Genomic DNA, 13,141 nt, shown 5'->3' on the forward strand with positions numbered 1-13,141 from the left:
GGGGGGGGGCTCGCAGGCTCGTTGTGCCTGGCCCCCAGCAACCCAGCAACCCAGCCGGCCATGCGCGATGGACACGGGCAAGACGGGCTCAGCTGGTGCGGGAGGGAGGGAGGGGGGCCTGGAAGTCAGAAAGTTTGTTTCCATGCACCCGCGGGCCTGGGCAGATGCTGATCCGCAGCTGCAGGGATGGGATCTGGACGGAAGGTGCCCCGGCCTTGGGGCCCAGCCTGCAATCAGCACCTGCCACAGGAGCGGGCAGGGGCAGAGATTCGTCATGTTGTTTCTGGTGGTCGGCAAACTGTGCGGCCGGGGATTGGACACGACCTCGGTCTGTTGAATGTTGCGAGTAGACAGACACACGTGGGTGTCGCATTGTTCTCTGGTCCTTTGCGAACCCGCCTCCCCTGCGCGCTTTGGTCTTTATTGTCTTCTAGACTGGCAAGCTGGCTGCTCGCGCGCCAGCCAGGCCGCGGGGCTGCTGGGCTGCTAGGGGCTGCTAGGGGCTGCTAGGGGGCTGCTAGGCCTGCACACCACCTGGGCACGTACTATGTAGTAGTAGGGCTTTGAGACCAGTCGACGCCTCGCTCAGTCTGGGCGGCCAGGCGCGAACAAGACATTGGCCAGACCATGGCGCTTGTCCCTGATTGGGAGTGGCTCTCTGCGCCAGGTACTTTTAATTGCCTGGTGGGCGGGAGTGCTCCGTCAGTCCGTACGGCCCAGCACCCAGCCAGCCCAGCCTGCCAGCCTGCCTGCCAGCCCAGCTTGACACCTGCTAGTACTACTAGTAATAACACCCTTCGTAACGTTACGGTTGCGGCACACCCAGCACTTCAGCCCTCCCAAGACTCGGACCATTGGCCATCTCGGCCAAACCAAGGTTTAACCGCCCGCGCCCGCCTGCTGTTGGGTTTGGGCCTGGCCCCAGACGCCCGGGTCGTGCATTGTATTGATGCGATGCGATGCCATGCCATGCCATGATGCATCGAATGGTGTTGGCACTGCCACCGTTTTCATCCAGAGGGTGCGGTACTAGAACGCGTGCTCGACAGCGGACCTGACGGGCTGCCAGCCTGCCAGCCTGCCACAACAGGCAATGTCTTCTTGTGGTGTACCAAGTAGGCCTGGTGTAGCCCGTGCCGTGGTGGTCTGCTCCAAGCGGCGGTTGGGTGGGGGGGGGTCTGGAACGCTCGGGAGAGTAACCACGCTGCCGGGTCTCGGGTATCCACCAGAGGCCAGCGACAACTTAAAATTCTCCGCAACGAACTCAATTGCCAATCGCATCACCATCATCATCACCATCACCACCACCGCCACCACCACCGCCCGCTGCTGCAGCAGTCAGTCAGTCAGTCAGTCCATCCCGACAACAACGGGATCTTCGGTTCCATAATGCAGTCCGAGGCGACACCACCCTTGAGGACTTGATTAGAGTTCCATCGCGTGGCCTTGTCACACGCCCCAGGCCTGCAACACGGGAGGGAAGCCCTCACCCTGCGTGTCTACGCAAGTGTATCCGTACCACAGTAGATACATTGCACACGGAGTACCGGGGCACGCTTCGTGACCCACCTGCCCGCCCCCCTCGAGATTAACCACCGGCCCTGGGCTTCCTGCTCACTCGACCTCAAGACTCTTGACTCATGCCGTCGACGAGTGTCCCGGCACACTGGCACCGACCACTGACTCGCGCGAGTCGAGATGGCGTGTCTTGGCGTAACCTTGGGACTGTGTTCCGTCCCATGCCCACACCGCCTACGCTGCGGCTCCGCGCTCTTCAGACGCATCGGGACAGGTGTCATAACCTACTGACGAGCTTGACTGACACACGGCGCGCGGCAGTCGGGTGCTGAGAGGTGGCGGCGGTTTTTGATTCTTCCTGATACCGGGGGACTGGGAGCACAGGACCCACAGTTGCAGACGCCGCCCCCCCTCCCCTTGGTGATCACCCCACTCGGACGGGCCAGCGCAGGACGGGGCTGTCCCACACCGTGAATGAGCTGTCAACGGAAACAGCCAGGTTTCAGGGCTGGTTGGCAGCTTGTCACCGCCATGCCGGTGGCAGAGTGTGCTGATTTCTGCCGTGGGCTGAGGAGCCTGGGAGCACAGGATGAGGTGGTCAAGTGGTGTGCTTCGGGCAAGAATACATCAGAGCTGTCGCGTCTCCACTGCCGGCCGGCCATCCCGCCCGCCTGGACAGGAGCCCACTGCCTCTGCGGCCCAGCGGCGGCACGTACCGCTGTGCTGGGCTCAGCCATACCCGACCACCCGGAAGCGACGATCCTTGGCTGTGAGACCCGACGCTCTGGTGACCGCCCGGTCATTGGCCGTCTCTGCGCCGTCAGCACCCAAAACCATAAGGGTGCTGATGAACGGCGGATCCCCCCCCCCCCCGGAGCTGATTTGCCCAGTTGGCAAGAGCAATTGTCCCTTGCCGCCAATCGGTTCCTCGTTGCTCCTGGCGGCCAGTCGCGGTCAAACATCCTGGGCCGCTGAGGAACCCGAATTATCATCTATCTACGGAGTACTACCATCCATGCACGTCCGCTTTCGTTGTCAATCGGCGCCTTGGCCGGCGGCCGACTCCCAAGCAGGCATCTCGCCCGGGCTCACGCTGCCATTGTCTCTGTGTATTTCCGCAAATGTTTCTAAACATTTTATTTCTACTGTGTACAAATGTAGCACATGTCATGACGACCCACAGCAGTCCGACAAATCCGGCGATAATCCGGTGATCAAATGGTTTTAGGCTGAATATGCTAAGCGCTCGGTTCGGCGCTTCTTCACGTTTGAGGTTCGCCTATAGCAGCCGGAGTGACGGACTGCGCGGCCGCAGAATGCGTGCAATTTATTACCGTTATATAAAGAACCACAGAAGCATGCGTCTGATAAGTTAGATGGCCAAACTCAACCTCTGCTCACGGCATTCCAAGATCCACCCTGGCACGAGTTCTGAGCCGCACGGTAAGAGCTGCAACACCTCATCGCTTCAGAGCCCCAAACAGCGATGCATGAGTGAGCAAGAGGCTCTGCAAGGTTCTGCCTTCTAGCAGAGTCCCTTGGTCCTACTCCTGGATTTTACGCCGTACCTACCAAACTGACCGCACTGCTCTGGCACACACGGGGCTTGTGTTGGGAAAAAACCAACTACAGCTGCTAGATAAATGCCACGAAGCTTTTTGCCAAGGCTGGATCAGAACATCCTCGATTGCCGTTTGATCTGCCCCAAGATTTGGAATAACCTCGGGCTGCAGAGAAAACCGCCGTGCTCTCACGCAGACATTTGTGATCTGTGATCGCCACGACGCATTCGATCTCGGCGTTGGATAGCAATCAAGATTTTTATGATCCAGGTGAAACGGGTGCACGAGTCCGTGCAAGCTTGCGACATTGCACAAGCAGACAAGGACTGCTGCTTGTCCGTTGTCCATCGCAGCAATCCGCTTCTGTGACCAGAAAGCCTGTGACCAGATTATTGGGGACGAGATTTGGAGCTCAGGCTGCGGCTTGGCGGTGCAGCATATGACTGCATGGCTCCGGGCCGGCCTACGGAGTACATACGTACCTAAGTAGGTAGATAGATGCTATGGCGCTTGGCATGCAACGGGGACCCTTCCCTTGACACTTTTATTACTGGCTTCTATTCTGACAAGGTGTCCTGCCTCGATGCTCACTGATACGGACCCTGGCATCGGGGATTTTCACATTCAAGCAAGGTACATGGCAGGTGGTCCAGTCCTTTATTGCCCCAGTCCGTCGGAGAGACCCTGAGCAAGCACCCGATGCGTGCCTGGCGTTTTGGTACACCATACGCAACGGCGGAGTATCATGGTCCGGGTATCCGCATTGAGTCTCTGTGCCTTTATGCTTGTTGCAATGGCTCTCGCATTTCACCTCTTTTAGCCCTGTATTATGTGAGTACATTGGCCAGTGATCGGGTTCCGAAGTCAACCAAGCTATGTTTCCAATCTCAACAGGACGGAGGGTCCGGCCACTGGCGTAGACGATGTGCTAGCCAGTCCGGCCGTATTGGTGGTCAGCGGCCAGGGAAAGAAACCAAGAGGCCTCTTTCATGTAGAGATTCAACAAAAACTTGTTCATAAATCTCTACAGGTGGACTTCAGAAAAATGGCGAGGTGGAAACACGACCATGTCGAGTCAGTCGGTCATCGGCTATAAAGTACGATAAGGATTAGCAGCCCGCCCCTTATCTAAGCGGCTACCAACTACAATCTTGGTTTGTGACACTGAGCAGGGGTGACCAGTTGAGCAATCCCGACTTCGACATCAACAACGTCACCGAAAGACTCTCGCGGCATCAAGTTCCTGCGTAGCACCCAAGACACTTATCACGCGTCGTTCCACGTCAAGTCCCCTTCTTCGGCTGTGCAAGACAAGTCTGCGCAGTCTGACCCACCACGACCGAGTCTCCCGAGTGTTCCATGCAAACAGAGTCCACCAAGAGTATAGACCAAGAGCCCTCGAACAGCGCCACCACTTCGCAGAAAACCACCACCCAAGATGGCTTCCGTTCTCCTGAACCAGGCTCTCTCGATGGGGGCTCTCGGTCTGGGCTCGATGGCGTCTCATCTGGCCGCGCGAGCCCAGTCCTGAGGGCGGCCCAGTCTGTCGAGGCTGGCGCAGAAGAAGAGCCTTCATCGGGTACATACGAAAGTCACTACACCCTTCCGGGGGAGCGTGTGGCTGCCTACGAGCATGCTACGGCACCGAGTATTCCAGCAGCATTCAAGGTCATCAAGCGGCCCGCTTCTGCAGCAGAAGGCCCATCTCTTGCAGACTGCCCTAATGGTGTGTGACCAATCTACGCCTGTGGTAATTGACAAGAACCAGCCAGGCTGACTTTCATTCTGCCAGAGATTCTGACTCAAATCCTCTCGCACCTCCACCCGGACTCGCATGGCTCTGTCGCACTCGTTTCGAAACGGTTCTACTCTCTAATTGCTGAGCCGCACGCATGGCGCATGGCGTTTCTCCGCTACTTCCCTGGCCCAGAGGCCATGGGCATCTCAGCTGCCCATCGAGACGCAGACACGGAGGAAGCCAACAGAGTGCGGTCGGAATTCCGGTACTTCACCCGTTTGACGTCTCTGGCTTCGTGGCGGAGTGAATATCTTCTGCGCACCCGGCTCCTGCGCAGTGTCGCCCGCGGCAAGCCCGGAGCCAGGATCGGTGGCGCTGGAGGATCCCTGAGACCCGCTCACTCATCCAAGAAGGCCGGCGCTGTTCTCACCTACAACACAAAGCTACCGTGGATGATCAGCAACATACACGCTGTGTTTGACGACAACAACAAGCGAGGTCCGAAGGTCATTGTTGGCACGAGGGACTTGTGTGTCTCTACCGTCAGTGACCCCTCGAGTGGAAAGGTTGAGAAATGGGGTCTCGATGATCCTTTTGCATTCGCCCAATTGGACGAGCTGTTTCCGAATCTGCAGCCATTCGGCGTCGGGGATGGTCCAGCTGCTGTGTACAATGTAATGGATGTCAGTCAGCCCTACGGAATGGTGGGAGGCGAGGGCTTTCCCGGTGGCCGTCCGTACTTCCGTGCAACCAATGAGCTGCGTGGACGGTATCTCGGCGAGCAGAACAACATCATCGACATGAGCCCCGAAGTCCCCAAGATACCGGAGTTGTTGGAATCCATATGCAGTGTATGGATCGCCAAGTCTTCGGCAGTTCCCTCGATCACTCAGAACATGATCGGGCTGATGACTGGGTCTACGCTAGGCGTGGTCACTGCGTATGCTCTGAATCACGATTTCGCGGGCCCTCAATACAAGGCTGGGGACATGACCGCACGCTGGGTCCTTAGCCCTGGTGTTCCGATTGTTTCCCTCAAGGTCGATGACAGCTTCAACCAAAAGCGTATGTCACTAGGCCGCGTGTGGGCATGCGCCCTCAACGCCCTTGGAGAGTGCTTTGTGTTGACGCAGCCCCCGGTCCCACCGACGGAGGCGAGGCGGAAAAGCTCGAGCACCACGAAATCTTCTTGGACTGCTGGTCGCACCGCCTACTGGGAACTTATCGAGTCTACGCGCCGTAGAGCACGACCAGACGATCTCGACAAGAATGCCGTGCGCGGAGCTTATTCCCCACGCTCTCCGTGTGATGCCATGGCTTTGAGCAAGGACCAGACCATCGCCGAGGCTCGTGAGATCGAGAAATACCTTCGCTACGAGCCGGCTCACTTCCGGAAAGTCTGCGAGGGCTGGGACATGCGGAGGCAACTTGAAGTTGACTTCGCCGAGGAGATCATCCTTACCATCCTCAGCGGACAAGATGAGGAACAGTCGCCCGAGATCATTCGTTGCAGCAGATCCACTTTTGGAACAGCTGACACCTCGAAGGTGAACACCCCGACTGTTCTCACCCCAAACGTCCTGTCTCCCACCCCAGTGAAGTCCATTTTCGGGTCTGGTGCCAACACCCCTGTTCTTGCTTGCTCTCCTGCGCCCGAAAAGCCAGAACCAACCGGTGTGCAAGACGCCAGGGAATGGCAAATAACGAGACTCTCGCTGAAAAAACTCGGCAAGGCCCAGATCACAGCCGTTGCCTTGGACAATTCTATTACTGCGCTATTGGCACCCTTTGAAGATCCTCTCAACACTGACTCTCCGCACTCGAAATCGGGAGCGACCACACCGATATCGAAGCAGACTACCGGGGAGATACCGGGCCGAAGAGCTCGCTTCTTTGGAATAGGCAGTGATTATGGCAAAGTACTCGTCTGGAACGTGCGTGACGGATCATCAGGCGTGGTGGAACCGGTATTCTCGGTCCAAACAGAATCTCCCGAGGTTACGAGCCTGGCTATGTCGGCGCTGTACCTTGTTCACGGAGGAAGCGATGGGCTCGTACAGGCATGGGACCCACTGGCGTCTTCGGTGGAACCCATCCGGACCTTGAATTCACGATCTTCAGGCCGGGCGCCACGGCATATCCTGAATGCCAATCCTGCCTTGCGACATGCCGACTACTCGACCTGTCCCGCCATTTTTCTGGACCCGGACCCGACGGTTCTACGAGGAATCCTGTGCTTTGGGACGTTCGTGCGATACTGGTCTTACAGCTCCACATTTCAGGGTCTAAGCCGCAGACGCCGTCCGCGCCATTCAGACATCCATGGGAAATTATCGAGTCGCCGTCAGGGCGATGCGGTCATGGGTTACATCGCTGCTGAAGAAGCCGAGCTTCGTCGCGAGGAAAGAGATAGCGCGCGAGAGGATGCAAGACTTCGAAAGCGCTTCGGTGTTGGCTTGGGCGATCTGACGGAGGAAGAGGCCATAGAGTATGCACAGATGGTATCTGAGGAGGCTTTCCTGCTCGATGAGCAGCGGCGCACGAGTGCCAGCGATACCGGGTCCGCAGTAGACACTGGTGAGAATGCGTCGTCGTTTGGGAGTCTCGACACGGTTACGCCAGATCCTAGCATGTCTGGGTGGAGTCCACCCAGCGGGATAACTCCAGCTGCCGGGGCGGCTAAAGGTGCATCTGACCTCGACGACGACGACGGCTATGAGCAGCAAATCCAACGAGCTCTTAGACTTTCCCTCATGGAGGATGTGAACGAAGTCGGCCAGTCACCTCGAGCAAGCAGCTCAACGGATTTCGAGTTCGCTGTCAGATTCAAACCCACCAAAGAGAAGCGGTCCACGACAGTTGCGGGCTCAGCAAGTCAGTCCCACAAACCGTCCCAATGGGGGCAACCTTGGAATCAAGCCGGGGGGGACACCTCGTCGCCGATCAATGTGGATGAGGTGGACGATGATCTAGCGCTCGCTATTCGCCTCAGCCTTGAGGAGGAGGAGCACAGGCAGCAGTATCAGAGTTCCGGCCTTGGCATAGAAGAGGATGGCTTTCCTCCACTGGAGACGAGCGGCAAGGGCAAAGGCGTCCTGCGGCATTGATAGAGTCTGGCAAGACACAGGGCGGTAGAGGTGGTGGTGTGTCGCAAATTTGGTTTATTTCACTTCCCCAGGTAGTCCTGGTGTCTAAAGGTTTGAGCAAGGACTCGACGCGCGTGTTATTCTAATTTTGATGTTACCTCTAGCCTTCCGTGCCCTGTGGTCGCGCCGCCCGCACTTGCCATCCGAGCTGCAGTTGTCTCGTGGGGTCCGCCTCAGATCGGACCGTGTGTTGTGCTAGGTTCTGCTGCTTGGCATGCACGTTCCATTGCCGGTCCTGACTTGCTGCCGTTGCATTGGCTCATGGAGACCCGCGAAGTCAATTACCTCGTACTCGTTGATTCCGTAGGCGCGGCTTTTCCGTCCAGTGAACAGGTCAAGACTGCCCCCATTTTCCAGAGTCTTCGCCACAACAAAAAGATATCAAGGACACGGGAGACTTTTCGCCTGAGGTGAGGATAGATGGCCACCAAGCTGCCGACGCCCAGGACTCGGAACGGAGTTGCTGGGAATCGGGATTGGTCCTGCGGTCCACCTTGCCAGATCGACGTCCCATTGCGGTGCGGACCGATCAGTGAACTGTGGAGGTGGCACGTGCTTTCACAGCAGAGATATCGAGATCTGACAGCCGTGGACATCAACCCCTAGACCGTCTTGCTCTACTGCCGGCCGGTATCACCCGTTTCAATTGGTGCTTGTCTGCTCCTCACTCTTCTGATTCTGGCACACCGAGCTATTTCGCCGTGCACCCAACTCTGTTGAAGCAACCACGTCCAACAGTAAACTATGACACCTGAGACGGTGTACGACGGCGAGGCTGTACAATCGAGATTGGTCGTCAATCGAGGCAAAGCTCCATCTCTCCACCGGGACCAGTGTCGCCGCGGCCGGGGAAATGGCTTATTCACTTTCAAAGAAGCCCATAGTGTCACAAGAGGAACTGGGCACGGCCATGTTGGCTCAAGCCAAGACATCACTGTGCATGTTGACCAAGGCCTCTGTCCCATCATTGGTGGATCCTGAGTTTCGCTTAAGACACACCCACGCTAACACCTAAACAAAAGTTGAATGTGCTCCATACCTGGTCGTTTCACTTCATTTCTCCGCGTCATGTTATTCATACCAGATATGCAAAACTATGTACAAGGGCCAGGCCCGGTTCTCGACATTCAGCATCTCGCCAGCCAGCCAGCCACGCCCCTCGTCATGTAGCCGTCCCTGATGCCGACCGACATGTCCAGGCTCGCCTGGCAGTGCATCTCGTTGGGGCAGACGATGAGCTGGGCGTCCGGGCCGGCGGGTCTTGGGGCCTTCCTCTTGGCACCGAGCGAGCCCACGCCGACCTCGCGGGCGCCCATCATCTTGGCCGTGTGGCAGACGTCGTCCCGGTAGACCTCGTCAGCACCGACGACCAGCAGCAGCTTCTGGGCCTTGAAGCCGTCCCAGAAGTCCCTGGGGGCCAGGACGGGGGCGGCCCAGACGTCGGCCTCGGGCTTCCAGCTGGCGGTGATGGCGACGAGGCTGTGCTCGCTCATGAAGTCCCTGCCAGAGTTGGTGCGGAAGCTCTCTGCGGTGGCGAGGTTGGCGGTGCGGGGCGAGATGGCGACGGCGCCCCTGAACTTGTTGCGCGGGGCGGGGGGCAAGGCCAGCGGGGTGATGCCGGGCCTGGGCTGCTGCAGGTGAGCCAGGACGGCGAGGGCCATGTTGCCGCCGGCCGACTCGCCGCCGATGATGATGTCGGCCGGGCTGCGGTACTTCAGGATCAGGCGGAGGGCGGCGACGGCCTGGGCCAGCTGGCCTGGGTACTCGCACTCGGGGACCAGCGTGTACTCGAGCAAGACTGGCGAGGCGCGGGCGATGCGGGCGGAGGAGACGGCGAAGGCGGGCGAGTGCAGCGGCACGATGAAGCCACCGCCGCTGGGAGCTGGTCAGCACTGGGCTTCGGGGCAGCAGGGGCAGCAAAATGACGACACATACTGGAAGTACAGCAGGATGGGGCCGTTCTGGGCCAGCTTGCAGTCGATGAAGTGCAGCATGGCCGGGGGGAAGCCGTCGGTGTCGTCGACCAGGACGGGCTGGTGGGTGAGGTCATTTGCGGCGCAGTAATCGGCGACGGTCTTGCCGGTGGTGTTGGAGACAAAGACCCTGAGCTGCCTGGGCTTGAGCAGGCTGATGGCGGTGCCGAAGCTGGCGGCGGCGTTGCGCCTCAGGGACCTGGCGCACAGGATGCCCTCCCTCCACTGGCGGTACGAGTTGGCGAGGAAGAAGGACAGGATGGTGCCGGCGACGGCGGGGAGGACGCTGAGCAGGCTGGACAGCTCGCCGGCGGTGAGCTTTGGGCGGGTGTGGCTCGACATGGCTTGCCTCGGGAACAAGGACAAGGAGAATATTCAGCCCATCTTTCGCTTGTCGGCTGGGAGGGGGGGGGGAAGGTTGGCAGGCGGGCCTGCTATATAATGCAGGCCCGTCCGATGATGATGCAGCCAGCAGCGAGCACCCACGAGGTTGCCCACGCGGTGGCCTGGCCTTCCTGTTTGGGTAATGCCACAGGTCAAGCTTCCCGGGCCGGACCTGATGAGCCAATCGTAACTGTCGACGGCGACAGTCACGCCCGCCCTATCGGTAGTGCGGGCAGGCGGGCGAGTGTGCTACCATGTACCACAGTAGTACGGGGACGGGCAGACGGGATGCCAAGGCCTGGAGGCACCCTGTGCCGGTGACGGGGGTGGGGCCGGGGGGCCAGGTCCAGAGGCTACCAGACTTGCCAGAGCCCACCCACTCGGCCTCAAGCTTTCCGCCTTGTGGGGCGGGTGCACTGTGGTCGATCCCGACCAGGCCTCACAAGCCTATCGGATCTCGACTCTGCCGGGTGCTACCCACGGTTACCCCCCAAGCCCTCGTCCGATCTGCCCCAGACCCTCTTCGAGAAGACGTGCCTCTGGCTTCTTGCACGCTGACACACGGTTTCACCCTCTCTGCTCTGGCAGGTGTTTTGTGAAACGGGGGTCCTCCCATCGTCTGTGCCCTCGTTTGGCCGCCGCACGCTAGAACTGTCAGCCTTGTCGTCGTCGCGTTTGCGTTTGTCCTGGCTCCGTTCCCTGCCATGGCACAATATCACCGCAGCATCACTCACGTTGCTCTCGCACATGTCTACACATCTGAACAGCCTATCGGCGGCCTTCAGGCGCCCAGGAGCCTCGGTGACAGCTGCCATCACCCGTCCATCCGCCCCCAAACAGAGGGACCGATAGGCTGCTCATCTCCGGGTGGGAAGAGACAAATGACTCTCTGACACTCCGACCGACGATTCAGTTGGCAGCCTGCGCCGCTACATCATGCCTTCCGCATGCTGCACGAGACATGCTGGGTGCACTCTGTCTCATCACACCTCGCCCTCTTTGCACACCCAGACACTTCATGCTGGAGCTTGTGAGCAGGCCAGGGGTCCCACGCCGTCTGAACTTGGCCGCGACTACTATGTAGTACATGTCAAAACGGCCAACGCAATGTCGGAACACCTCCGACCTCAGAGGACAGACACCCCTCCTGCGACAGACGCACAAGGCCACGCACGTTTTGCAGCTGACCCATGGAACCAAGCCAGAGGCGCCGTCGGGTCTCGCAATCATCGCCCGTATTTCGACGCGGTCACAAGTGACGGGTGCCACTTTATGCGTGCCGGCTTTGGGTCCGCGCCAGCCGCTGGCCCATGTTGAGGTCTGGTACACTAACGGATATTACAGTGGCACGATACCAAGTTGGCTGCTGTAGCATTTCGTGACGCTCAAGATCGCCCTCCATGCTGCTGATATGAACCCTTCATTTCCATCTGGTGGTGCGTGTGATCGGCCATACGAACGCATGCAAGTGCGATGTGTGCGATGTGAACATGCCATGCCGGGCACAACCCTCCAACCAGACACACTGCGGTGTAGGCTGCACAGTACTCGGAAACCTCAAAGGACACAGGCAACGGTTGGAAACGGTGGTGTAAGCAGAGGCTCCCTGGGCTCCGGGCTGCGATTGAAGTTGCGTGGTGCCACGGACAGTCGTGGTCACGTCCTGCAAGTGCTCACCAGGCTGTGTAGACGGCCCATGGTCACTCAGACCCTTTCTGCCCACCTTCCATTTAGCTCTGGGGAAGGGGGCCGCACAAAGAGGATCATGTTTTTGAAGTATCTGTGTCGCCCTTTCAGGCAGAAACTACACACTTCCCAAAACTATTGAAGAGGTTGCGACATCATCGCCCAGGCGTGACCAGTATTGGCGCCCTCTGCTTTCTACACTTCCCTGCCAAAGACCCAAGTGTCGGAATCATTGTAAAGGTGGAGAGACTCTCTATGCAGAACAGTGGGACAGGTCTTCGGATTCGCACCCATCAATGTGATAATGACTTGGCCAATTTTCTGAAGTCGTAGAAGAGGGGCAGAGGATAGTTTGTTGACCAGCGTGGGCCCTCGGCCATGTTTCCAACAACCCTATCGCCCACCAACAAGCCGAGCCTTTGGTGCACATCTGGTCGGCATCAGGTGAGCAAGGTGTCGTGGAAGACACGCCGGCAACAAGGCGGTGTTTACAATCCTCCGCCGACCTTTAGGAAGTAGGCTCGAGTCCCAAATCGTCACCCATACCCGCTTCGAGGTCGTCAACTCCTACTGCCCAGCCGCCAGAGGGCGAACGCATCAACCTCAACACCCTACTGCGTCCTGACAAGTACAAGTAGCCACGGGGTAAGCTTCCACGCGTTTGCCACGAAACTACGCCTACATCTGGGTTGCCATCGGGCCGAGTGCTCTAGGACTCCCAGAACGACGCTCTCTGTCACACCCCGCGCCCACTACTGGCGCGGGACATGGGCTTGCATGTCCTGGAGGTATGTGGTTTCGTTCCTAATCCCCATACACATAAAACGTATGTGGCGCCTTCATACAGTGGTAAACGCTCAAGACCCACCGTCCTGGAGGTATGGCAAAGTACTCTCGAGGGTTACCGGGCAGCCAACCCGCCGTCTACGAAAGACTTTTGCAGCCTTCCAGCAATCAGACCGAACTATGTCATGGTCAATAACTCAATTGGGAGAGCGGCAGAGGCGTGCTTCATCGACTACAAGATAATGTTTCCAGCCGCCATGCCCTTGTAAACCCTAGCTAGATACTCAGTCACAGTTTCTAGCCGCGCGAGATCTCTTCACCACTTGTCGCCCGACACTTGTTCACGAG

The 13,141-nt window shown here is 58.5% G+C and overlaps 2 protein-coding genes across 2 annotated transcripts; one reads left to right on the forward strand and one right to left on the reverse strand.

Moving 5' to 3' along the window:
* The first annotated feature begins 4,244 nt into the window (after positions 1-4,244).
* KVR01_003277 (uncharacterized protein) lies at positions 4,245-12,625 on the forward strand. The gene is made up of 2 exons (XM_044791764.1): positions 4,245-4,806; positions 4,873-12,625. The coding sequence occupies exons 1-2, from the start codon at positions 4,440-4,442 to the stop codon at positions 7,923-7,925; spliced, it is 3,420 nt and encodes a 1,139-aa protein (XP_044648292.1). The 5' UTR covers positions 4,245-4,439; the 3' UTR covers positions 7,926-12,625.
* Positions 8,046-12,625, reverse strand: KVR01_002382 (uncharacterized protein). Its single transcript, XM_044784739.1, has 2 exons — positions 9,900-12,625; positions 8,046-9,839 (listed from the first exon to the last, which is right to left on the reverse strand). Exons 1-2 carry the CDS (start codon positions 10,277-10,279, stop codon positions 9,092-9,094), a joined length of 1,128 nt encoding a protein of 375 aa, XP_044647397.1. The 5' UTR covers positions 10,280-12,625; the 3' UTR covers positions 8,046-9,091.
* Positions 12,626-13,141: the final 516 nt, after the last annotated feature.

Source organism: Diaporthe batatas, assembly GCF_019321695.1.
Source record: "Diaporthe batatas strain CRI 302-4 chromosome Unknown Contig00003, whole genome shotgun sequence".
In the NCBI taxonomy this organism is placed as follows: Eukaryota; Fungi; Ascomycota; class Sordariomycetes; order Diaporthales; family Diaporthaceae; genus Diaporthe; species Diaporthe batatas.